The sequence below is a fragment of the Zalophus californianus genome, chromosome 11 (genome assembly GCF_009762305.2).
Source record: "Zalophus californianus isolate mZalCal1 chromosome 11, mZalCal1.pri.v2, whole genome shotgun sequence".
Taxonomy (NCBI): domain Eukaryota; kingdom Metazoa; phylum Chordata; class Mammalia; order Carnivora; family Otariidae; genus Zalophus; species Zalophus californianus.
In genome coordinates, this window is record NC_045605.1 from 53,878,250 (window position 1) to 53,904,630 (window position 26,381).

A 26,381-nucleotide genomic window follows, 5' to 3' on the forward strand; every position below is an offset into this window, starting at 1 on the left:
TTCAAGCCCCAGGTTGGATGTAGAGCTTACTTAAAAAAAATTTTTTTTTAAGTTGAAGATTAAAATGTGTTTTATGAATTACTAATTTTTCATTTGTTGCATTATATCTTTCTTACTTTTGTGCCTTTTTAAATTTTTTTTAAAGCTTGTATTTATTTGAGAGAAACAAGAGAGAAAGAGCGCAAGCGGGGGGAAGTGGGGGGCAGGGAGGGAGGAAAGAATCCCAAGCAGACTCTGTGCCCTGAGCGCAGAGCCCGATGGGGCTTTATCTCATGACCCCAAGATCATGACCTGGTGGAACCAAGTCAGACGCTCAACCGACTGAGCCACCCAGGCACCCCAGTTTTGTGTCTCTTTAATAATGCTTACTACATGCCCCACAAAAAAGAATCACCAAGTCACAGAAGAATACAGTTAGCGAACATTCTCAAAATTAAATATTACTAGTAATTGGAATACAAATGAAAATATCAAGCTACCATTTTCCACCATTAAAAGTTTTTTGTTGCTTTCTTATTACAAAAGTATAACACGTCTTCATTGTACAGAATAAGAAAATAGCAGAGAACAGAAGAAATCACAGTGACAGCATAATTAACATCTCATCATGTAGATGCCAGTCTTTGTTTTATCCATGTCTAAGATGTACCTAACAGTCGGCTCCTATTGACATGTACTTGAATTTTTGTTAGTAATGCTGCAATAAACACCCTGTGCGTGTTTTTGTTTTCATCTCAGATTAGTTAGGACTAGTTCCTAGAACTGCCATTGCTGGGTCAAAGCATATGGCATTTTTAAGGGTTTTGATGATCTTTTCCCAAGATGCTGACCAGAAAGGTTCTATCAGACGTGGGAGAGTACTGGCTCATGTGTCTTCTAATCCACGTTGTTTATGTTGTTTTCTTACCTTCACATTTTGATAGCCCAATATACTATCTCATTGTTTCAGTTTTTACTTCTTTGATTCATAATCAGAACATTTTCATTATTTTTTAAGATAGGTTCCATGCCCAACGTGGAGCCCACATGTGAGGCTTGAACCCACGATCCTGAGATCAAGACATGAGCGGAGATTGAGAGTCGGACACTCAGCTGACTGAGCCACCCAGTTGCCCCAGTAATCAGGACATATTTTCCATGTCCTACCAAAATACTATAAAGAAAAATCTTCATTGCCAAATTATTTAAGAGAAACAAAAGACATACACCAAAATGTTCAACAAAAGAAAAACAGATAAAAATGTCTGCTTCTAAACAATAAACTGTGCGGCTATTAAACCATTAAGTATGGGGGCACCTGGCTAGCTCAGTCAGTGGAGTGTTGACTCTTGATCTCAGGGTTGTGAGTTCAAGTCCCATGTTGGGTGGAGAGACTACTTTAAAAAAAAAAAACACTGTGTGCACAGTATTTCAACTGACATAGGAAAAAAAATTATAATATTAAGTAAAACATTAGAATGGTAAATGTTTATGTGTAATTTGATCTATTATACTCCTTAAATGTGGAAGAGAAAAACCAGAAAGAAAATATGCCAAAATTCAATTGCTACTGCATGGTGATGGATGACTTTTAATATCTCATAATTTTTAACACTTGCCCCATTTTTTACTATTAACATACCACATTTGTGAAGAAAACACATTTCTATTAAGTACACTACATACGTGGTATAAGAGAGGAGAGGAAACTGTCCATCTGCAATTTGTGTATCATGTATTCTAAAGATATTAAAAATTTGATTTTGAAACAGGCAGCATAAACAGATAACATAAATAAGATTCTGCTAAGCAGTTTAACAGCCACTTGTCAAAATGTTTAAAGTTCCACCTGCTTGAGAAGCTGGCAATTGTTGGAATCCCCTGAAAATGTGAAATTGTTTACAACTTTTTTCCTTTTTAGGTTGCTGCTGTTGATCTTCTGGTTCCTGGAGTTGGAGAGCTCTTTGGAGGAAGCCTCAGAGAGGAACGGTACCATTTCTTGGAGCCGCGACTGGCCAGGTATTGATCAGACCTAAAAGAAACAAAATTCAGAAATTGGGGATGAGGTGCTCGAAGGCAGTCTTGGCAAATTAACAGAGAAGAGCAGATGGGCCTCAGCGCCTGACTGACCTGGATCTCAGATTCTCTGTGGCCTTGAGCAAGTTGTTATGTGACCTTTCTGAGCTTCCCTTTCTTAAAGATTGGAAGTGTTATGTGAAATAAGGCTGCAGTGATATGTACCCACTATTTGGTATGTATCTCTTCCTATGAAAATTGCTTTTTTAAAGAGTTAATGACAGAAAACAACCTTAAAGCTTGTCCTTCATTTTCTCTCTTCTCTGTGTTCTTTTTTATTTACTCTAAATTATGATTAGGGACATAAACAAAGACTCCTATAAGGACATAAAGAAAAAACAGACTCTGAACCAGGGAAAGGATAAAGATGAAGAAAGAAAGATACTAAAAATATCCACTAAACTAAAGTTTAGAATAGTTTTCCTTTCCTCAGGTTTTGTGCTATGTAAGGGTCTTGATTAAGCTATTTGAATAATTCATTTTAACTTGCTGTTTGAGACCTAGGAAATGAATCCATAAACACACAGAAAATGTTTTGGAGATGAGAAGTGGGGAATCATGTTTCTAATTGAACTACCACTCCTATGTATGCGTGGTCTGCCAACAAACCACAATGACTTCCTAAACTAACCAAGGTTATAAACCTCTGTTTTCCATGGTTTCTACTTTTGCTGTGCCAGACTTAAAAAAAAAAAAAAAAGGTTTTTCCCATGTTGAAGGCTTAGTCCCGCTCTCCTACTCTCCAGATAATACTGGGTTTCATAGTAACCTGGAAAAGCCATAATAGTTTGAAAATATCCTGTTAAATTAGCCATTTATAAGGCCTTCTTTTCCTAATGGAGAATTGCTTAAAAAGTTGATCCTTTTCCAAGATCCCAACCTATAAATTTGTTGGGTAACGTGGTTTTGTAATCCCAATCATTTGAACTGCTCTATTTGGTTAGGGTCCAGAAGAAAGGAAATAAATATGTTCTGAGAGGCCTCTTTTTTATTAGACTACTAACTCCTTACTATTGCTATAATGTTAGAAAGTCCTGGGAAAATCATGGAATTGAAGTAAAGGTCAAACTCCTTAGATGGAAAGAATTTGAAGATTCTCTGGGTTTTTTTAAAGCACAATAAAAATCACACATGGCAAGAAGCCTCATCTGTTGAAAGATTAATTGGTCTGTTTTCTTTGCTTGCTTCCTTACTTCAGGAAACCTTTCCTCATAACATTACATGTTTACCTAATATCTGATAATATCCAAATTTATCTTTCCTAATGAAATGGTTATATGTCTCAGGAATCTATCTGTGACCTCTGCTTATGTTTTCTGTATATCTGATTTTTTTCATAGTCCTTATCATTTCAGATGCACTGATCCCAAACACTTTTTTAAAGGGCTGAAATTAATTTCTTTTAAGATTTTATTTTTAAGTAATCTGTACACCTAACGTGGGGCTGAAACTTACAACCCCGAGATCAAGAGTTGCACGCTCCACCAACTGAGCCAGCCAGGCACTGAAGAGATGAAATTAATTTTAATGAGTACTAAGAGCTTAAAATTTTATTAACATTTTTCACATTGGCAAAAAAAAACAATTTGCAACCATATTCTGAGGGCAGAATCTATATTATTTTAATGTTATAGAATGAAATGTGTGTCTTTATCTCCCTTGTGTGTGCCTCCTAGCAACCTTAAGTAATAGTGCTTTTCTTATGTCATAGGAAATAAGCTCATCTGAAATGAACCCCTTCTTTTGGGCGCTGGACTATACTTTCTTTCTATAGCATTTGTCATCTATACCACTTACTTGATAATACCTAGGACTATTGGTTAACTTACCTTTCTTACCATATTAAAGAGTCAGCTTCTCAACTGTATTGCATGTTCTTTGAGAGCATAGGTTTTTGTGTGTACTTCTTTATTAAGAGCCCCTTGCACACAACCCGGAGTAAATGTTTGGTGGTTAGTATCATTATCTTATGGCCATTCTCTGAAAGAATTTTGTTATTTTCCTCTTACAGATCAGGACTAACAGAAGCCTACCAATGGTAAGAATGTGGTCCTTGATCATTCTTATTCTAGCTGTTGGTCTGATTGTTATGTAGGTTTTACATGTATTCCCTAGGCACTATGGAAGAGTATTAAGAACAGTGAATAGGTAGGTTCTCAGAAGATTACTTATTCCCTTCAAGTGCTGGGAAATAGTAATAATATTGGCTGCCATTTATTTATTACTTATTGTGTGCCGGATAACTATGTTAACATTTTAATGTATTTTTTTTAAGATTTATTTATTTATTTGAGAGGGAGAGAATGCAAGCCAGGGGAGGGGCAGAGGGAGAGAGAGAGAGAATACCAAGCAGACTCCCCACTGAGCATGGAGCCCAATGTGGGGCTCAATCCCAGGATCCTGAGATCATGACCTAAGCCAAATCAAGAGCCGGACACTCAACCAACTGAATCACTCAGGTGCCCCTTAATGTATATTTTCTTATGTAATTATTATAACACCCTGTGAGTTAGGTACTATTTTTATCTCCTTTTTATTACCCCTCCAGACCTAAGACCAAGAGATGTTAACTAGCTTAACCAAGAGCACACAGTTAGAAGCATAGAGCTGGGGCTTTGTTCGTAACCATTATGCTTCAGTTTCTCTATGTGTGGAATTAGGGTTTGAGAGAAGTGCTCCCTAAAGTCTGTAGAAATCTAAACTGCGTAGGGAAGATCACTTGTATGCATTCATACATTTATGTCTCCAGAGTTGTTCTGGTTTTCTTTCTGCAGACCCTTTCTTCTTTGAGTATTTTTCAATGTATACAAATTATGTACTTATATTTTTATAGTAGCATTCCTCCATAGTAATTATTAATATTATTAATTGCTTTGCTGTCCTCAGGAGAAGGAAGAATCAAATTACACACCTGACTTTTGGTAATGGAAGAGCTAGGTTATAGAAATACCAAAAGCTTAAAATTATGTTCAGGTCAGGACCCTTGAATGCCTTATTATTTACCAGTAGTAACCTTAGGCATACTTAGTCTCTGAGTCTTGGTTTTCTTGGCTATAAAATGGAATGGTAATATCTACTGAACAAGACTATTGTGAGGATGAAATGAAACAATATATGTTAAGTATCTACCTAGAATAGAACCTCAGTAAAAGCTAGTTTCCTTTCCTTTTCCTTCCTTCGTTCTCAGTCTTGTTATTAGGTAGATGAGCCTAACCAAGCAAGCTTATGCATTTTGCCTGCTTTTGTCTATCTACAAGATAATTTTCATAGTGTGTAAAAACTAGCTAAATCACAAATTCTGATTGTTGGTTAGATACATTGAGGCCTTTTTGGTCTTTATTAATCATTTCAATACTATTCTTGTCCCAACTAAAGTTTTCAAACTCTTAGGATCTCTACATGTAACTGTCTGTTACTTGAATCTGTTTCCTTTTATCTGATAATCATAGTATTTAAAAGGTAGAAGGGATTTTTAGAAGTCTTCAAGTCTGCGATCTATGCTAGTGTTCACTACACTGTGAGTAGCCACCCCAGGTGTCTAAGAATTTACTCACTTCCTATTTCTATATGCCATATGCAAATAACATATATAACTAGTTCCACAAATTTTGTACCATCTCTTCTATAATCTGGCTACCCTAGAATCAATTTAACAACAATCCAAAAAAAAAAAAAATCCAACAAATACGTATTTGTTCAAAAACTCGTTTTTTAGAAGTGTATTTTTCTATATATTGAAGCAAGGGCAAGAAAAATGCTATAGACTTAATCCATCTGCTGAATTCAGTTTCCAGACATTTATGCCAGTGTTTTGACATCGATGTCTGAGAAATTCAGAGACAGCTGAAGCTATTGCTGGACTTCTAGCAGCCAGCCCAGATCCTGCAAGTATTTGTGGCAGGTGGTTTGATAGGCCTTTCATCTCATTTTCTCAGTAAATGAAAGTATATCTTGCCCCCGTGCCTTATGAACTTAAAGTTAATTGAGCTACAAAACATTTTATTTACTTAAGACTGTGCTTCTTCCATTATTTTTTTTTTTAAGGTTTTATTTATTTGTCAGGGAGAGAGAGAGAACAAGCACAGTCAGAGGGAGTGGCAGGCAGAGGGAGAAGCAGGTTCCCTGCCGAGCAGAGACCCCGATGCAGGGCTCGATCCCAGCTCCCCAAGATCATGACCTGAGCCGAAGGCAGACGCTTAACCGACTGAGCCACCCAGGCACCCCTTCTTCCATTATTCTTGATAGTTCTTAGTAATCGGAAGTTTTATACTAGATACTCCTGTTTATTGATCCCTTACTTGATTGTAATTCGCCTTGTTGCAATTCATCTTTTATTTTAGAAAGATAAGCATTCAATCTTAACTGCCTAAAATACCAATACATGTGGTCATTATTATTAATAGTGGGGAAATAGGTGATAGTCTTTTTTTTTTTTTTTAAGATTTTATTTATTTGAGAGAGAGAGAGCATGAGCAGGGAATGTGGGGCAGAGGGAGAGGGAGAAGCAGGCTTCACAGGGAGCCTGACATGGGGCTTGTCGAGGGGCTTGATCCTAGGACCCCGGGATCAGGACCCAAGCCAAAGTCAGATGTTTAACTGCCTTATCCACCCAGGCAACCCATGATAGTCTTTATTCTTGAAGAGCCATATGACTACCAGCTATAGCGCTTAAGTTTTATTCTAGAACTGATTTTACAGATCATTCAAGAAGCTCTAAACTTGATTTAATCAATATTGTATAACTAAAGAATTTCCCCACCAAGTGACATAATAAAAATACTCACAAAGTCTTCTTTCTTCTCTTCCTTTTGTAAAATAAATTTATCTCAGGCTGGTGTGTTGGAATCTGAGTTTGAATCATGGCTGCACCATTTTCTAGCCATGTAATCTTAAGTGGAAATAGAATGAGTATAGATAAGCTTCAGAGGCTAGCTAGCCTTTCAGAAAAATGACTCTGGACTTATTCTACTAGGTTTGAAGCCCAGAACTGGAAATTTCACTCTAGATTTCAAGAGTCTATTTTTGTGCCTTCAAACAACAAATCTTCATAGAGTGATGAAGCATCTACTCCAGAACAGACACTGGACACAGTTCCTGCCCTTGATAGAGCTTACAGTCTATTCTAGTAGGGGTATCTTTTTATGATATATCAAGCAAAACTCTTCACCCTCTTCTGTGTATTGAACAGTATGATTTTAGTAAGAAAAAAAAGTATTAACATACTGAGAAATAGAAAACAAATATATTTTCAAGAAAAATAGTAAAGTTATTAGAACTTTTTCTGTAGCCTCATGAGGCAAGTTTTCTGAATATAAGTACATATATAACTTAAAAAGGATCAAGTGACCAAAGCCCATGAATGCATGACAGGACTTGCTGCTGTTTGTCTGAGTAACCTTGGACAGATCATTTTAACTTCTCTGTGTCCTTCACCTGTCCTTGGAGGGAAAAGATTTGCTTATCAAAATGATGTGGATGATAACAGATGATTGCAAAATACTTTTGAAACAAAATTCTATCATGACATCTGATCCAATACAGCATCTATAGGTGATGATTCTCTGTTTTTCAAAATCAGGTATCTGGACCTCCGTCGATTTGGATCTGTTCCCCATGGAGGTTTTGGGATGGGATTTGAACGCTATCTGCAGTGCATCTTGGGAATTGACAACATCAAAGATGTTATCCCTTTTCCAAGATTTACTCATTCATGTATATTATAGCCGGAAGCCTGGTTAAGGAAAATCACCCCATGCCAGAGGTACTGCACATGAATATGCATACAGGAGAATGCATGTTTGAATTTTAGAAATGGAGAAGTTTTCGGTATGTGATTGTCATGCCATAAGGTAGAGCATATGAAAAATAGAAGTGATCATAATTTTCTTAGAAAGTTGACAGCATTTCATGGAAAGATGAACTCCCTCAAAAAGAGGTACTTGTGGCAGGTAGAATCTCAAATCTGTTATGTCAATTAAGAAGAAATGAAAAGACTGAACTGTGGTCTCAGAGTCCTTTCAAACTCTCAAGACAGGATGAGAGAGTGTATTTTCATTTGTCTTTAATCATTAGATCACTGTCCTGTGTGGCCTTTGAAAACCACTAGTAGCTAAAAAGAAAATGTTGGGTCTTTTTTCACATGCCATTTAACCTATGTAAATGCCTATCTTATTTTCATCACTTTAGTAGACATCACAGAAGAAAATATTCCTTTCAGGGTCCTAATTGAGTTAATAAAGTTACTATTCTGAATTGAAATCTTTCTTCATCAGACTGAGTGAAAAAAGTGACATTTAATAACTGTTGATCTTTAATTATAAAAGCGAATAAGATGTATTAATTATCTAAACTAATGACTTATAATTTGTTTATAGTAGCTGTTTATAACTTCTCTAATAATCAATAAAATAGTAGATTTTTGATACCTATGAAAGAAAAATACATTTTTAAATTCCACTTGGCCTTTTCCCAGTAAAATTTGGAAGAAAAATATTTTCAATGCAAGATGAGGGTGCCAATATAGCTAAACTTAAAGGATGGGTAATTCTGGACTCAAAAAGTAACATCATCTGTTAGAGTTTTTGAGAAAATTGCTCCTTTGGGAGTTTGAGACCTGACAATTGTAGCACTTTATGCCTATGATTTTGGACAAGCCACTTAACTCTGTATGAGTTCATACGTCATTTTCCTCAGAGTTGATACAGCAGTTACATGAAAGTGTTGTGTGTATGTGTTTAAAACTGTGAAATGCTACACAAATTGTTTTTAACTCTTTTAGTCTTCATTAAGTTATATATCTATGACTTACAGCAAAGTTGTATACTCAGTAGAGTTTGTATGTATCAAATAAGGGTAAACGGCATGTGTGCCTGAATAATCAATTTTCTGTGTCTCATTAGATAATTTATCTTAGTTTATTTCCTAATGAGTGTGTATGTGCACTTTATTTCATCCTAACTCAAAGCAGACAACTGAAAATAACTGCAGAACCTTAGAGCTGGAGATCACAGAAGTCACTGAGATGTTCTCATGACCAAACTTCTGCCCGATACAGAGAGATCCTACACACCTGGGCAGCCTCTTCTTGGCAAAGTGCTCGGTATCCCACCAAATAGCTCATTCCATTTCTGCATCTCCCTAATTGGTAGCATTTGCTGAGCTAAAATCTACCTCCCTAGAACTTTAATTTCCTGGGCTTCGATACCAAGTTTAGGACAGGACAAAAGAGGTAATTAGGGCTTTCATAAAGCTTGCCTCAATCATGGGTTAGAGAGAGAAATTCATTTGTTTGTTCAACAAATATTATTTGAGCTTATTCTACATGCCAAGAACTGTGCTAGGTGCTAAATAAATGATAGTGAACGAAACAGAAATGACCCCTGCCTTCATGGAATTTATAGTCTGTTAGAGAAGATACACAATCAGTAAGCAAACAAACGTACTATTTCAAAATATGACATAAACTATAAAATTTTATAAAGAGCAGGGCAAGCATAGATGAGCTTGCTAGAGAAGGCATCTCTGAAATGGTGATCTTTAACCTTAGACCTGGGGGTAAATGCAGAAACCGTTCTGAAACATTCTCAGCATCAGTACTGATTGGACATTCAGGTCTTAATACTGTATTAATTTTGTGGAGTGAGAATCACAAACAGAGGCCCCCAACCCGGAGGCACTAATATTTTCCAAGGCTATCAGGAATCATGTCTCCAGCAATTCTTGAGGAACCAGATAGAATTCTAATGTCAACGTGATGGTGGGGCCTCCTAAATAACAGTGGTGTAAAAAATAGTGAATCAGGAAAACTCCAGGTTCCCATCCCATGCCACCATTGATGTAGCTGTGGAGCTCTAATCAAGCAAGATCATCTTTGTGCCCTCCAATTACATCACCCGCAGAACTGTCCTTCCCAAGTGCATCAACTCTAAGGCTTCTTCTTCTGTCTCTTGATCTTTCAGGAATCTGTGCTGGAGATAATCACTAAAAATAATTGATTTAGAGTCTAACCTTTACATTTTGTTTTAGTACACATTAGGTCTCTGAAAATGTACCGGGAAATCAAATCACTGAAAGTCTTACAGTAGACTTAAGTGTGTTCCTTGTGTGTGTATGTGGGGTGGGAGAAGGTCCTTCTCAAATAAACCTTGTTCCCTGTCTTTCTGATAGTCTTCAGCAGTGTATTTCTCAACTTTCATACTTATTCATTCTTTTCCTCTACATTTGACCACACAACGAGTATCTAGTTGAAGCCAAACACTTGCCACTCATAAGAAGCCTAAAAATTTACATCTTTGGCTCAATACTTTTATTTTACCAATAATTGAACAACAACAAATACTGGTGTCAAAGATGATGAAAATGCCAAAACTCAGCAGCAACAGCAGGAAGAAAACTTTAAAATGTCCATTTGTCAGCTAGTATATGAATATCCAAATTCTACGGATAAGCAGCATCTTATAATTGTGTGTATAATGAATAGAAGTGTAGATTTCATAGTTGAGGACTGCCTGCACTATAATAATATTCTTATAGGACTTCATTTGTGAGAGAAAAGGTGATTTGAGGGTGTTAATTTTTATTTGAGTAACCAGTTTCCAATGAGGGAAAAATCTGATTTTCTGTTTTCCCAAGATTTTCAAACATCACCTCAAAATAGTAACCCCAGCCACCCAAGAAAGAGTGTATTTTGAAACTTAGAAATGGTTTTTCCATCATTAATTTCCATTCTCATTTCAAATTTTGAAGTAGGTGGAGAAAAATAGTTACTTTCCATCTGGCTGTCCTCTTGCCTGGGGAAGTTGTACTGTCTTTTTTTTTTTTTTCTTTTTTGGTCTGACAAGAACTTAATTGTGTGAGTGATCCATTCCAGATCTAGACATAACTCTCCCACCCTCTGACCCAGCCCAGAGACTAACTGTCACAGAACAGCAAAGGAACTGTTTGACCTTTTGTCCCTCTCAGACAGGATCTGCCAGAAGCGCCCCTTTACAATGTTATACATTCATACTCTCTATAAATTGAATCTAGACATTCAGGCATGACTGAACAGGCATTGAAGATGCAATTGGTGAGATGGATTAACTCTACTCTTCTTTAAATCTCTTGTTTCAGATAATTATAGATGAAAGATGCTTATTTGGATTGGATTGCTATTTATTCATATATTTATTTCAGTAAGTGGTGAGGCAAGAACATAAAAATGCAGAGTTGAAAGACAGATTGGCCTGGATTGCATTGATAAGAAATGTGTGGAGCTTTCTGGCTTCTGATCAATATTTGTATTCAGTCTGCAATCTAAAGTATGTATAATAAAAAGAAAACAGGTGGGAGTAATATCTGATTGTAGTTTCTTCCCAGTGTATAGCCCAAATTAAAAGAAAAAGCATTAAGGACAGAAAATAACCTTAATCACCCGACACCAAAATGATTACTAGGACTTGCATAAGATCTTATTAGATCATGGTCAACACACCTCTAGAAACCTAGACATTCTGCCAGTACTAGGAGCCCTGGGTTGCCCTTCTGATCAGCTAAGCCTACAGTTAGCTCTTATGCAGTTTGGTTTGGAGTCCAGTGAATTTACAGCCATTATTAGCACACCGTGTGGGAGTTCCTAGGGGAACTTTGTAAAGAAGTCAAGAGTTTAGGTGGTTCCTAAACTGTCATTCAGACAGCTATTGAATTAACATAGCTCATGACTCTTCAGTAACTTTAGGCTACTTCTTTACTGCTCCTAATTGTTATCATTTGAGCGTTGCTTTACAGTTTACAAAATGGTCTGACGTATTCACAGTGTATTATAGACCTTGTTCTTTTGTAGCCTACTGTGCTTCAAATTCATTTGATTTAATAAAAGATTCATTTTTTTTGTTACAAAGATTGGTATTAGAATTCCTAATATCAAGGAAGATTAAGACTGCAAATAAAGTTCACCACTCTTAGCCTCCAGAGAAACTGAAAACCCAGAGCTTTGTAGTAACCAAAGAGTTTTGCATCTTCAGCCCCAGAGTTTAGTGGACATGTTGCAAAACACACACTTCGGCCTCTGATGTCCTTGTTTTGCACAAGGAGAAGAGACTTAAGAGTGTGCAGGGAAATGACGATTGAGTTTAAATGCATTCTAGTAAAGAGAAACACTGACAATGGAATATAGAGCCCTGGACCCAGCAGTGTACTTAGGCTTGCTGTGCCTCATTTTTTTTATGAGTTTATATTCCTATTTGCCTTACCTTCCTCTTAGGATCATCCTAGAATATACATAGAAAGACAGATGAAAGAACTTTGGTGGGGATTATTAATATCCGCCCCCAAAGTGATTAACCTTTGATTAAGCATCATCAGGATGATGCTCTGAGAATAGAAATGTGGTAGGCCCATCCAGCAGAGGTTTTTCATGCTACACATACACATAGAAACAGCTAGAAGTGTGTTTTGCAGAACCTGGGCCATTTGCAGCCGTGACTCTCTGACTTACAACCTCTGCACACTGGCTCAACAATAACCGTTTTGCTGTTTTCATAGGATCCTGGATCTGAAAAATCTCCTAGAGATCTTATTTCTTCCCCTGTCTGTGATGTATAAACTATCCTCTCTTGTATTTTCCCAGCTCCTGGTAGTTCACCCCCTCACTATCCCTTAGGTGAATAGGAGCTCTCCACCTAAGAGAGAACTTTTCCTATCCTTGGAGAACTCTGACCTGATATTACCAAAACCTGTGTAATAAGTTAGAAACACAGCAACACCATTTCTTCTCCCCAGCCTTCTCTTCTCCAGGATAGAATCTCTGAAGCTGCTCAGATTGACAGTCTGCCCTTCTCTGAAGGGCTGCACCCCACTAGGGTTATTCATCAGGCGGTGGATCCTGAAGATGGGCCTTTCTCTTGGCAAAAAGGCTTCCCTCCACTGTCCACTCAGCCACTACCCAAGTATCCTAGGATACGAGTCTTGATATTAGAAGAGCTTCAAAGTCTCCAGTGCCTCCTTGCCGGCTGTCTTACAGCCTGGAGAGGTGTAATAACTGCTGAGGAGTCCTAACTACAGTTTCAGAATGTTCAGGGCAGTACCAGCCCCCTTCATTTGAGGATCGCAGAAATGGATTTGGGACATATACACATTGGTTGTTGGAGAACAATACATTTTTTCACTGAAGATTCCCACCAATACACATTTTCTTTGCAGTGCCCCGAAAGGCAGGAACTCATTCCTGTACAGTTAGGATACAGTGATCTCTTTAAGTGTAATTTCCATCTTCCACACTCTGCACTACAGGTTTTCACATCAGGAAACTGTTGGGTCAGGTTCCTGCCAGAAAACGTGGTGGATGTTCAGTGTCTTGGGAAGGGTATTAGACATAGAGGGAAAAGACCCTGACTTAAGTCTTGACGTTCTACTTTTGAGCTGTGGGACCTTGAGCAATTTATTTCATGGGTTTGAATAGGCATCTGCAGAATGAGGGTAGTCCTTATCGTACAAAATATTATGAGAAACAAGGCTGTGTAAAGGGTTTTATAAACTGCACAAATAGAAGATCTCCTGAGGGAAACCTTTTCAAAACTCAAAATCTGTATGAACTAAGATGTTTATTGCATGTTGAATGAAATATTTTATAGCCATTAAAATTATAGGAGAAAAAGTGTTAAAATGTTAAATTGTTGTTTGCAGTTACAATACTGTAAAATCTGTGTATGTGGACTAGAAGCATCTGGGGGAAAAGTGAGATCAGCTTTTTCAGGGCAGTGGAACGTAGAACTGAGCACCCTTTTCTTTCAAATCCTCATTGGTGTTACTCAGTTCAGTAAACTTCCTGAGGACTCACTGTGCCAGGTCCAGTGCTAGACTCTGCGAAGACAGAGATAAACAGGACATGCTCCTTGCCTCAGGGACTCCCTTGCGTGCAGTCTTTGTGCACTGTGAATAAGAATCACCTGGGGAGCTTATTAAAAAATTCAGATTACATTGGTCCTACCCTAGAAAGTCTGATTCAGTAGATGGAACAGCCTGCAGTTGGCGTTTCTGAAACAGTCACCCTGAGTGATCCTAATGTAGGTGGTTTAATTCCACTCTGTGAGAAAGCTTCAGTGAGGTTTTAATATTTTTACAGTAAAAGATAATAATTACACAAATCTGCTCATTGAAGAACATACTATGTTGGATTGTTCTGCCTGCACCTTTGAGCTGGTTTTTTCCCTCTGTTTCAAGGAGGGAAAGCCAGCCCACAGAGTGATCTTACTCTCAAACCCATGTCACATGAAGCCTACCACACCTCTTGACCTAGATCTCTTCCTCCTTTTCTTGTCCACTACCTCACCCGTGTTTTTTTTTTCTCCCATGCTTGTGTTTCTCTGCCACTCTGATTCCTCCTGTGCCCAGTAATATATCAACATCCAGATTTTTCCCCTTCATTTCTCCAACTTATTCCCCAACCAGGTATGTCAATTTTATTGAAACAAACATATCTGCTTTACTAAGTTGTTCTGGAAGGCTCTTATGTATATGGTTAATGTTTCTCAAAAACTTAGAAGTGGTCTATTCATTGATCAACAAGCACAAAATTATCATATGTGGAAACTTTCGTGTTTTGGTGCTTGACTGTCATTTAGCTCTTGATTAACTTTCTTCCAGAGAGTTAGCAGCCCTCAACAGATTCCTGTCTTGCCAATCGAGTTAGAGTATACCCTGCATTCTGATGCAGCACGACTTGTCTCCACATGCCTGTGATTAGGCTTGGGTGGCTTTCTCAGTCTACACACCTGTCACCTCTTAGTCACCCAGAATCAAAATATTACAACTCTAATCACACTGTCTGAGTCTGTGAGGCTTTATTTCAAGAGGGGTGACATTCTAAAATGCAGCTAGGATTTCTGCATTTTCACATATTTATATTGCTTGTACTTCAAGATACCACTGGTTGGACAATGGCTTCCAGACTCACTCCTTTCATTATGCTCCTTCAGCACTATAAACAAATATTGCCATCTTAAACTGTCATTTGTCTTCTCTGCCAGAACAAAAGCTCCATAACACAGAGGAGACTGCATCCATCTTTTTATCTGCAGTGCCTTGGAGAGTATCTGGCACATAGTGGGTACTGATTTAATAACTCTTGAATGAATTAGGTGTCATTGAGGTGTCCAAAAAAAAGAGGAAATATGTCCATCAGACCAAAGGAAAATATTCCTTAAAAAGTAATTCCCAAACTGGCTTTTCCCTCTGTGTCTGAAATATTTCATAAATTTTTAAACTAGCCCTTTCAGCATAAAAATCCAAGTCTGGAGCCACTGCCTGAACATAGAACAAAGAGTCAGGAGTCACAAGTATTTATGAGTTCACTTAGTAACTTGTCCTTAGGAGCTGTTACTGAAGCTGAGTTTCTAGGGCATGGTAACTTAATAGACTTCTCAAGAACATTGCTCTGCGGTTCATCATTATATAACCAGCACCTAGCCATATGCCGTGCACACAGTAGGTGCTCAGTAAAGAATGAATGAATGTATTTGATTGATGGAAGAAATTCAGAAGCAAGTACCAGATGAACTTAGAGTTGCTTAGATTTTCAGTTAGTGTTCTCTGCCTTGCTCTCCAAATCTAGACAGGCTTCTTGCCTCCAAATTGAAGTAGCTTACGTCATTAGTTCAGCAAATGTTAATTAATGCTAACTCTGTGTGTCACTCTGTGGGGCACCCCAAAACAAGCAAAACCTAAGATCTTACAGTTTCAGTTCCCATACAGCTGGTTGATAATTCCTCTGGCTCCCACCATCCTTTGAACATACCTCTATTATAACAACATTGCCCACACGCTGCTATAGACATCTGCCTACCTATTTCTCTCCCCAGAAAAACCCTGAACTTCCTAAGACCCTGGTCTTACTCATCTCTGTGTTCCTATGATGAACTTGTAGTAGGTTCTAAGAAAATCTTTTTTGAGAATTTAACAAGGACATAAATGACCTTTCCTAAGTAACATGTATTCGGATATATAGTTTGTATTTGGATAAAAGTATATGCCTTTCTAGTGTTTTCAAAGTTTCAAATGATAGGTACTGGCCACGTCCTGAACAAAACAAGATTGGTTTTCTTGCCTCTCAAATACTTTTCGAGGTGGCTTAGTTATCAAACCCATTCCTCCTCTGAGAATTCCCCCCACCCCATCCTAGCCAGTGGATGCCCAGCAGACATACTGGGGACAGGAGCTTCCCTTGCTGATTGGACGAGGGGTGGACACCTGACCCAAAATGGGCCAGTCTCATTTTCTCTCAGAAAAATGGGGTTAAGAACACCAGAGAGTCTGGACTGGTTGCTTGAACCAGGAATATGTAAATTTAGGAGATGTAGGGCAACCATGTGCCTCAAGAAACAGAGAAGGCAGTCTGCAGAAAGAAATAAAGGCACATGCTCAAAGATGAAAAACCATATGGTCTGTGAGAGAGACAGACACACATATACCGACTGGCAGCCCAGTTTTTGCTATATTTAGTCCTCAGTTGCCAACCTTCCTGAGGCTAGATTATTCAACTTTTTCTTGTGTTCCATGGGAGATGCCTCATTTTCTTACCAATAAATTCCCTCTTTGGGCTTAAGCAAATTTAAAATAGGTATCTGCTTTTACAACTGAAAAGAAAACATTAATACACTATCTGACTTATGGAAAGAACTGTCATTACTTTTTTTGGTTTGTAGTCTCATTACGTTTTAGTCATACCCACATATTATCCCAGAATATATGCTAATCAGGAAATTATGTAGATGAGAAATTCCTGATAAATAAAATGCCATAAGAGGGTAAGTGACTTCTTTGCTTTTCAAGTTTCTTGATTCCCTAAGTCACAAAAACAGAAAACAAATGAATGGAGGCTTATTTACAGAGAGGATTGGACAAATAGACCTTTTTTGAACTACAAAATTGGATTAGAGAGGTTTTGAAGAACGAATACACTTGGCAGCTTCGCAAGACATCTATTTTTGAAGATTCTTTCCAGAACTGTGTTAAGAATGGCTTTTGTCATGATGAGCCTTCACTGTGTTTCAGACTAGCCAAAACTGAAAACTGTAAGACACTAAATAAAACGTGTGTGCCTAGAGCGACCCTGACCCTGCTGCTGGCTGGCCGTAAACAATGAGAGTAAGATAAAAGATTTTGCTCTTCAGAAACAGTTCCAAATGTGTGTAGAGCTTTGTGTACCACATCCATTCAGCCCTGGCATTCCGCATCCTGAATTGAGTCCTCACTTAAAATCATCACTTTGAAAACATGCATGGAAAATAGGGAACTGTGGACTGCTAAAATCGTCATTTGGTTCAGGAAAATTTTTCTGAAGAAAATCTTAGGGCTTTTTCCTAGAATGTAACAAAAATGTTAAGTTATAGTGATTACTGCCAACATATTTCTAATCACTCTAGGAAAAGAAAACAGCAACAAAAAAGTTTCCAGCTCTTTCCTCAGTCAACACTCTGGACCTTGGAGAAGCTTGCATGTAATTTGACTGCAACTACTTTCCTTTTTTAGTTAATTGTGTTAAATGTGCCTCATAACTCCTAATTCCATTTAGGGACTGTCATTTAGAAGGGGCTGGGGGGGAAGCTGTTTTAATTCTGGCTTTTGTTTCAGCCACTAAGTGTAATACCACATGATTGTTGACCCAACAGTAATCCAGTTAAAAAACAGTCTTCAGAGTTACTGCATCATCAAAATTAACCCTGATTACATCAAATTATGTTGAAACAGACCACAGCTGTTTGCCCTGTTGAAGCAACTGCTTGAGAGCTCATCCAGAAGATATATCTTGGTGTCAGGAAGATACATTTTGTTTTTTATTTTTGTTTCTCAACACAAATGTAGGAGGGAAACACTCTGTTCTTCCCAGAGTTGCTTGGTGGGAGTTGAAAACTTTGTGATACTCCAGAATCAAAAATCTTCTTGATTCCAAAATAGAAAAAAATCTGAGACCTTCTAAGGTTTCAGTTTTCTATAGGAAGGATGGAAGAAGAAGGAAATAGAAATCTATTGAGTATGCTCTTGTCAGCAAAATAGAAGTGGAACTTAACAACTACAAAGAAGGATGGTGGGACTTTCTGAGATAGGCTGTATGCAGTTGTATGCTAAGACTGGCTCATACCAGCCCATGAGAACAGATTGTGGTGAAAAATTTTGCAAGCTGATTGTTTAAAAAAAAAAGAATAGCATTATTAAAATTAAATAATTTAAAATGGAAAGTAACAAGTATCGGAGAAGATGGAGACAGATTGAAACTTTCATACGTTGCTGGTAGTGTAAAATGGTGTAACCCGCTGTGGGAAACAGTTCAACAGTTCCTTAAAAAGTTAAACGCAGGCGCCTGGCTGGCTCAAGTGGTAGAACATGTGACTCTTGATCTCAGGGTCATGGGTTTGAGCCCCACATTGGGTGTAGAGATTACTTAAAAAAAAAAAAAGTTAAACACAGACTCACCTTATGATCTAGCAGTTTGACTCCTAGGTATGTACTCAAGAGTAGTGAAAACATTCATCCACACAAAAACTCGTACAGGTATGAATGTTCACAGCAACATTATGCATAGTAGCCAAAAAGTTGGAAACAACTGAAATATTCATCAACTGAAGAATGAATAAAATATGGTATCTCCAAAGGGATATTATTCAGCCAAAAAAAGGAAGAACTGATGTATGCTACAACACAGAGGAACCTTGAAAACATAGAAAGTGAAAGAAGTCAGACACAAGAGGCCACGTATTGTATTATTCCAATTACATGGAATGTCCAGAATTGCAAATCCATAGAGACAAAGTAGATCAGTGGCTGCCAGGGGTTTGGGATTAGGGGAATGAGGAGTCACTGCTAATGGATATAGAGTTTCTTTTTGGGGTAATAAAAATGGTCTGAAATCAGACAGCAATGATGGTGGCACAACTCAGTGAGTATACTGAAAACCACTGAGTTGCACACTTTAAAAGGGTGACTTATGAAAAAAAAAGGGTGACTTATGGCCAATGAATGATAGGTTAATAAAAAAATTAACTCACATAAACTTACAATTAAATGTTATAATAAAAACAAAGGGAATAAATAATCAAAATTCACCAGTTACTAATTATTTCACTGTTTGCTCTTGGCATTTTTGTGTATATGTTGGAAGTACTAAATAATGATGTATTACTTAGCATCTCTTAACTCTGTTCATACACATAAAGTTGATAGCTTAAAATTGGTCAGGGAGGTGAGGAGGTATAATATTTGCACCACAAAAATTGCCACATACTACAAATCAAGGTCAGTTTTTAAACATTTATCAACACATCCCTGGCTGTGTGGGTCAGACAACCATTTTGGGTAACTCTGGTAGAATTACTTAAATGAGATGGTCTCCTGTGGCCTTTGGATCCCCAACAAAACAGAAACTAGCAAATCTGCAAAGCCACTATGCATGCATTCAGTGCAGAAGAAAATGGTATTTTTGGTCACCTGTTGGGAGAAACCCACTTTGACTCAGGGAACATGATTTCTCACATATGTGGGTATAAGGGGCTAAGTGACAGCACCCCTATAGGACTGTCAGAATGAGGCCAGCTATCAAATAAACCACAAATGATTTACTTATTAGTCCCAGAGAAGAGAGTATCTGGGGAGTCTGCACAACAGTGTTGGGGTTTGGAAGCCAAGGGTTAACAGTTAACCTCTCTCGAGTCAAGAGATAGAAGTCAAAAGGTCTAAGGAGCCATTGTTTTAGAAACTACCCAAGGATTTCAACCACCCCTAAAAGTGAAACTGCAAAGAATTACCTCCACCCGCTCAGCCTTTCCCACGAGGCCAGTCCCTGTGGATTTAAACACTCCAGCTGCTTATAAGTATCTTCACAGGTACTGTTTTCTGGTGTGGATGGATCAGAAATTCCTGGATGCTCCAGGAGTCCACTGCTCCCACGTGCCATCCTTTAAGGGTTTTTTGTTTTTTGTTTTTATTCTCACAACATTCCGTGAGCATTGATTGTGTGCCTGATATCATGCAGGGAAGCTTCAGGGATATAAGAATAAGGAAGACACAACCCTGCCCAAGTATTTGCAGTACACTGTGATAACCTATACAGGTGCAATGTGAATTCAGAAAAACATGAACAACCATGCTGAGGAGTGGGGCTGGTGAGTTTTAAGGAGAGGGGTCTTGACATATGTTCAAGATCTAATGCAAGGTAGGAGTTCTCTCTGAAGGAAGTAAGGGGCCATCATGGAAAGTATGGTTCGGAGTACGAGGGCACTTTCTCAGGCACTTGACAAGTCTTTGTCTTTGGGAGAATATGGTAACTGTGCAGCATGATCTGTGAACTCGATGATGTACCACCCTCACCAGTGTCAGCAGAAATGTCCCTGAAGTCTAACTGCCCCAAAGCAGCACAGGTTCTAGTTTCTTAGAAAGGAGAAATTGGGAAATTGGACTTGCTCAAACTTTTCCCTATAAGAAAGTTTATTTCCAAAATATCTTCCACTGGGTGTAATGTCAAACAACTTCAGTTTTTTAGCAGCTGCAGACAGGGAGGAAACCCAATTAGGTCTTCAGCCACACCCCAAGCCCTCTTTCAGATCTCAGTCCCCTTCATATGCCAGAAATTGATTTGAGTAGGTCACAGTAATTTGATGGAACCAAATGGGCTCAAAGCATCCCGGGGTTAAAAAGGCACACACCTCAACATTCATGAGAGTCCAGTGTCCTGAAAGTCACTAGCTGAGGTGGCTCAGCTGGCCACACTGACCTTGGCAAGCACTACTCAGCTCTGAAATTAACCTGTCAACTAAATTGAAGGGGGGAAAAGGCAGCATGGCTAGGACACAAACATCCATCCCCCACCCCCGGTCCAATCACTGACGTCAAGCCTGGAGTGGGTGGTATTAATCACGCTAGCCTGGTGTGCAGTTGAGGACAACTCTCCTTCCAACCCATTCCTGGGACCGTTCCATCAGCTATGCACCTGCCACTGGCCACAAACCCTCAACTCCCAGACAGGCACGGATGCAGGCTGTTGCTGACGACACTCAAAGCCAGAATGCACCCTTTAGAACCCAGGCTTTGGGGGTGGGGAGGAGGAGGGAGAGCAAAACCTTATGCCCGTGTTTTCTTCCCATGTGTGCGGTTCTCATCTCTGCAATGCTTCCTCCAGAGGAGCTCTCGCCATAAGATGGTCATTTCCTGAGGATTTAATGAGAAGATAGAATTAATGACCCAAAGCGCTCTTTGCAGCCGGGAATTAATTCCCCCCAGGAAATACCCCTGGTCTTTAATCAAAATTGCCTAAATTATAGACTAGTGATGCATGTCCTCACAGGTTTGGGGGCTGGGGGTGGGGGGCTGTGATCCCTACTGGTTCCAATAGATGGCGCCTATCTTCATGCAAATAAATCACTCCTAATTCATTTTCCATTTCTCACCAGCGAAAACCAGAGGGCATTAAAAAAAAAAAAGACGGCAGAGAGTGGAGAGGACTTAGTAAAGGCCCAGACAGGAACGTTCTGTCCAAGGGCTGTTCCCAGGACTGGCACACCCCTCAGGCTCAGACTGAGCCACAACAGGGTGCAGCCAAGGACCTCAGCAGCAGTCCTGCCTCCTATGTGTGCAGCCTGAGCTGGGTGCTGGCAGCTAAGTAATGATAAAGGTGGGGTGGGAAGCCAGAAAGCACCAAGAAGAGCACCTTTCTTCTAACTTTTGGGAAAGAAATGGTGTGTTCAGAGAAGACTTCCTGAAACTGATACAAGTTTTCCCCACTATCCAAAAGTTTGCATTACACCCCTTCACTTTTACAAAAGATACACATTACTACTTGGTTTTGCCCACCAAAAGAAATTCAAGGAGGATTTTCACTTTTAGGAGATGTTAATTGCTTCTTCACTTTACCCCATGTCAGCTTACCGGGAAGTTTCATGGGAAGGGACCACTTTTGGATTGCTGGGAAGACCTGTTACTCTGTAACTGGTGTCTTTTGAGGCCCCTCCTGTCATTGGCTCAGAACATCAAACTCTTTTATTTCCACATGGAATTATAAATAACGGGGAGCAGAGGGTCTTTTGCAAAACAGCATAAGACCCTCAGGAGCTTCTGGCAGAATGCAGCCCATACAACTATCAAAGGGTATGTATTAGAAGACTACTCTTCTAGGGAAAGATAAGGCATATGTATGCCTGACTTGCATCATACACCTCAGCTGCAAACAAACCATGCAGACTGCAATCACTGAGACTTGGCACCATGACTCAGATGTGAATGAAGTCAGATTGCTTTATTTTGGTTGGGAGTCACTGCCTCCTGATTGATTTGGCAGACTTGACTATTTTGATATTTGTCTCACAGGGTTTCAAGATACTTAAAGCAAGAGGTTAAAATGGCTCTAATTCTAGTGGTGGCCTTCAGTGTGGCTTAAAGATCTCTAAATTGGAAGGCTAAGGGAGCTCTGGTCCCAGCCATAGCCTGATGGTTCCGGCTTTACATTCAATCCAGCAGCACACTGATAGTGAAGAAAGCCAATGAAATGATGGGTGCAGGGGAGCTGATCTCTACCTCTCAGGATGCTTAGAAAAGCTAAGCATATAGTAAAGGATTAGCATTTACAAACTGATTGAAGAGAGTGAACCTTCTCCAACCCAGGCAAGATCTGTAAAACCAGAACAATGTCCAACAGCTTGAAACAACTAGCTTTGCTGCACAGAGACAGGAAAATGAGCAAAAATACCCTTGGTCTTAAGTTGTATGGGAAGTGTGAGATGCTGTTTCTCCCACTCATCTGCCCCACAGCACAGCACCCTATGATGACAGGGATTACTATCCACTTCTCAGAGAAGTTGAGGGAGGACCTACCTTTTAATGCTGCTCCTAAAGGTACTTTGTGAGTTGAAAAGAGCCCCGACCAGAGGTGGGTGTTTTTTTCCCCCCTCCATCCTCCCGCTGAAGTACTGAGGTTATCAAGTGTGTGCTTACATACTTTATTTCAGTTAAACCTCACCACAAGGCAGTGAGAGAAGTATCATTAGATTCCAATTTTCATATGAGCCCCAGAGAGGTTTTATAACGTGTGTCAGTGATTTGGACTCTGGGGAATTTTGACCCCAATTTCTTGTTCTACACCACCTTGCCCTCTAATTCACTATGAAATACATTGACTCACTTTTCGATTCTGTAAATCACACGAATTTTCTTTCTCCTGAATTGTTTTTCCCAGAGGCAATGCGGGAGCCAGCTGGACTTTATTTGCTGGTAAGAGGCCCCCAAGTTGATCGGTAGACACTAAAGCAATTACCCCACTTTAAATAGCAGATGAGCAAGACCACCCTCACCCCACCCCCAGCCCCAGCATTGGAAATTTGCCTCTCTATTGCACAAGCTTTGGGACTTTAGGCTATCTGCAAAATGGGAATAATACAGCTCGCCCAATTTGTAGATTTGTGAAGACAGTCATGTAAACAAGGAATGTAAAAGCGCCCAGCACGTAATAGTCTCTTTGCTTCTCCCGCCAAGGGGGTGCGAGAGTTAATGAAACTCTTGCTGGGAAGCGGATCACTAATTTCTGCCAGAACCTGACCCACTGAAACCTGAAACTCGGAATGGATAAGAAACGCGAGCAGCCCTTGGGTCCCTGCCTGACGACCCTCGGCGAAAAATCGATTCGCGATCGAGGGCGCGCAGCCCCTTCCCTTCACCCCACCCCCACCAGGGGCGCGGCCGCCTCCTGCTTGCTGTTGAGGCTTGGGGCGGAGGGGAGCAAGACCTGGGGGGCGCGGCCGGCGGCAGGCTTCAGCCACCGAGCAAACCTCGGGCCTCCCGGGTCCCCAGAAGCGAGGCGGTTTGCGTCTTTGAAGGCGGCCCGCCGGGGGGCGCGGCGGGCTGTGGGCGTGGCGAGCGCGCGCCGCCCTTTTTCCTGCTGTGGCGCCCCCATCGCGGCCCGGCTGGGAGTGCGCGCGGGCGCAGGCGCGCGCAGGGAGAGCGGGAGCGCGCGAAGCCGCCGGGCCCGCGCCGCGCCGCCTCGTCGTCGCCCCGCGGCCGCTGGCCGCCCGGGCCCCTCCCCTCCCCCCGCGAGCTGCGCACCGCCGGCCCGCTGACCCAGCGGCCAGCGCCCGCGCCCTTGTCTGTCCGACCCCGCGGCGGGCTCCAGGCGGCCGGCAGCATGAGCGGCGGCGGCGACGTGGTCTGCACCGGCTGGCTAAGGAAATCGCCCCCCGAGAAGAAGTTGAGGCGCTATGTGAGTGCGGGCGGCGAGCGGGTGCGGCGGCGGACGGCGCGGGTAGGGGGGGGGCGCCCCGCGGCCTGCCCAGGGGCTGGGGGCTCCGGGAGGGGCGGCGCCGAAGGGGAGGGCGGGCCCTGGGGTCCCGGGGGGCGAGGAGCGGCCGGTGCGCCCCGCGGCTCGGGGCTGTGTGGGGCACCTGCACACCTGTCACAGGTGCGCCGCGGAGGGGCGGAGCGGGCGGGCGGGCGGGCAGGCAGGCAGGTTGAGGCTGCGGCTCCCTCTCCGCTGGGCGGGCGCGGTGGCGGCGCCTCCCCAGCCAGCCTCCCTGTAAACTAAATACGGTATTGAAGTTTGTATTGATTGTTTTTGGAGACCGAGAGAGTTCATTCCCGGGGCTGGGGGACCATAGTAACCCCGGGCGGCTTCAGCCTGCGGGGCTGGGGGAGTGGGCGGGAAAGGGGGGCGCAGTCTGCGGGGCGGCGCAGCCCGGTCCCCACAAAGGGCGAGGCGCCTCACACCCTTTCCCCCTTGCCTTTCTCTGCCCGCCCCTCCCGGGTGACCGCCTGCTTCCTTCCAGTCCACAGCCTCTGCATCACGGGCAGCGTCAGCGGCATGTGCAGCTCTTGTATTAAGTGACTCATTTGTTTGTCCCCCTTCTTTCCCTTTATTCTGTATGTCTCTCACATACATCCCCCCACCCCACCTCACGATGGTGACACTGCAGTTTGGTCTGGTATATCTGGCCCAGGTTTTGTGCGGTCCTAGGTGCCTGGGGTCGGGAGAAATCCAGGTTCTCAGTTGCCAGGTGGTGCTTACTGACGGTGTTTACCGAAATTGCTGGGACAGCCTCTCCCTTCTGGGTGAGAAACTGTCACCATCGAGGGGAAGGTAGTATACAGTCTGGTGCTGACTGGTGAGGAGGTCTGGCTAACACTCCCCCCCCCCCCCCCCCCCCGCTTCGCCCCGTGCCTTGCCTGATGGGGTCAAAGTACAAGATCGTGCTAATTACTATCAGCCCTGGGCTCTTTGCGGGCGTTTGGAAATGGAAGGTCGGTAAAAGGTGTCAAGGTCTCTTCACTTGCCTATGAAATGCCCTTGTTACACTGACCCTTGGTGCTGGACTCTCTGGGATCATTCCCACAGCATGAAAGTGAGCTGTTGCCTTCCAGCTGCAGTGCATCAAGGGAGCTCTGAATAGACCCTGCCCTCTGTCAGCTGCACCAGTGGCTGTCCATGGGGGGAGAGGCAGAAGCTTACCAGAGTTTCCTGTCTTGGCTCCCCTGATCAGAACTGAGGGACTTCTGGCCTCTGGATTGAGGAAGTGACATTCTGTTTTTCAAAGGAAGTGTTGTTGGGGAGTGCGAGTGTGTGTGTGTGTGTGTGTGTGTGTGTGTGTGTGTGTGTGTGTAGATGAAAGCAGGCTCTTATTTAAATCACTTGCTGAGAAGACTAAGTATTTAACAATGACTTTTGAAAGTGGACATAGATTTAAAATACAGTAGGGATGAGGCAATGAAGTGTTCATCTCAGTTCTAAAGCTCATTTTTCAGGGATGTCCAGGTAGCCAAAGCAGTATAATTACTAAGAAAGAGAGTTTTCCCCCTTTTCAGAGTTGTATCAGCTCATTAGGAAAGGTGAATTTTTATATTAGGTTAAGGATGAGTAATTTGCTATTTATGTTTTTATAAAAATCAAAACAAATCTTTGGCCCCAAAGAGTTTCTGAAACTATTAGTAATGGTGTAGTAACATTACCAGCTAGTGGAATAGAGTATCCAGTGAAAATTTTCAAGTTAGAACACTACCCTAAAGAACCTTGAAACTTTGATACAGTTTGCAAACAATTTGATACCTTGTCTGTGTTCGAGTGATGACTACTTCAAGTCTATCACCTAGACTCTTTTTATGACCCATTTCTTTGGTATTTTTGTTCTCAAGCAACCTTAGCTCAACCCCCCCCCCAAACAAAAACAAACAAAAAAGCAAGTTTGGGGGCTTTGGAGTGAGGCACCTTTTCCACCCATCTGAAGTACTGGACACCTTACAGTCATATGATGACCTCAGCCTCTTTCCCATCATCTTTAGAGCTCCCACCCATAGACCTCTGATCAAGCTAGTAACAGCTTTTCTTA

The 26,381-nt window shown here is 41.2% G+C and overlaps 2 protein-coding genes and 1 long non-coding RNA gene across 6 annotated transcripts in view; 2 read left to right on the forward strand and 1 right to left on the reverse strand.

The window, feature by feature from the left end:
• Window positions 1-8,307, forward strand: part of NARS2 (asparaginyl-tRNA synthetase 2, mitochondrial) — a 127,400-nt gene extending 119,093 nt beyond the window's left edge. For 2 of the 3 annotated variants that reach the window (XM_027578683.1, XM_027578685.1), the window contains 3 exons: window positions 1,901-1,998; window positions 4,067-4,093; window positions 7,634-8,307. In XM_027578683.1, coding sequence (XP_027434484.1) covers window positions 1,901-1,998; window positions 4,067-4,093; window positions 7,634-7,778 — 270 coding nt within the window. In that variant the 3' untranslated portion in view covers window positions 7,779-8,307. Of the gene's footprint in view, window positions 1-1,900; window positions 1,999-4,066; window positions 4,094-7,027; window positions 7,216-7,633 lie in introns of those variants that run through there. The other variant, XM_027578684.2, reaches the window with a different exon arrangement.
• Window positions 223-25,541, reverse strand: LOC113914010. 2 transcript variants are annotated; one of them, XR_003517343.1, is made up of 3 exons: window positions 25,508-25,541; window positions 21,141-21,228; window positions 223-2,011 (listed from the first exon to the last, which is right to left on the reverse strand). It is a non-coding gene; the product is annotated as an uncharacterized LOC113914010 (long non-coding RNA). The 2 variants fall into 2 exon arrangements; XR_003517344.1 differs by lacking the exon at window positions 25,508-25,541 and adding an exon at window positions 23,795-23,938.
• The window catches only part of GAB2 (GRB2 associated binding protein 2), a 184,131-nt gene continuing 181,801 nt past the window's right edge, over window positions 24,052-26,381 (forward strand). Inside the window, exon 1 of the mRNA XM_027578680.2 lies at window positions 24,052-24,265. Coding sequence (XP_027434481.1) covers window positions 24,191-24,265 — 75 coding nt within the window. The 5' untranslated portion in view covers window positions 24,052-24,190. The remainder of the gene's footprint in view (window positions 24,266-26,381) is intronic.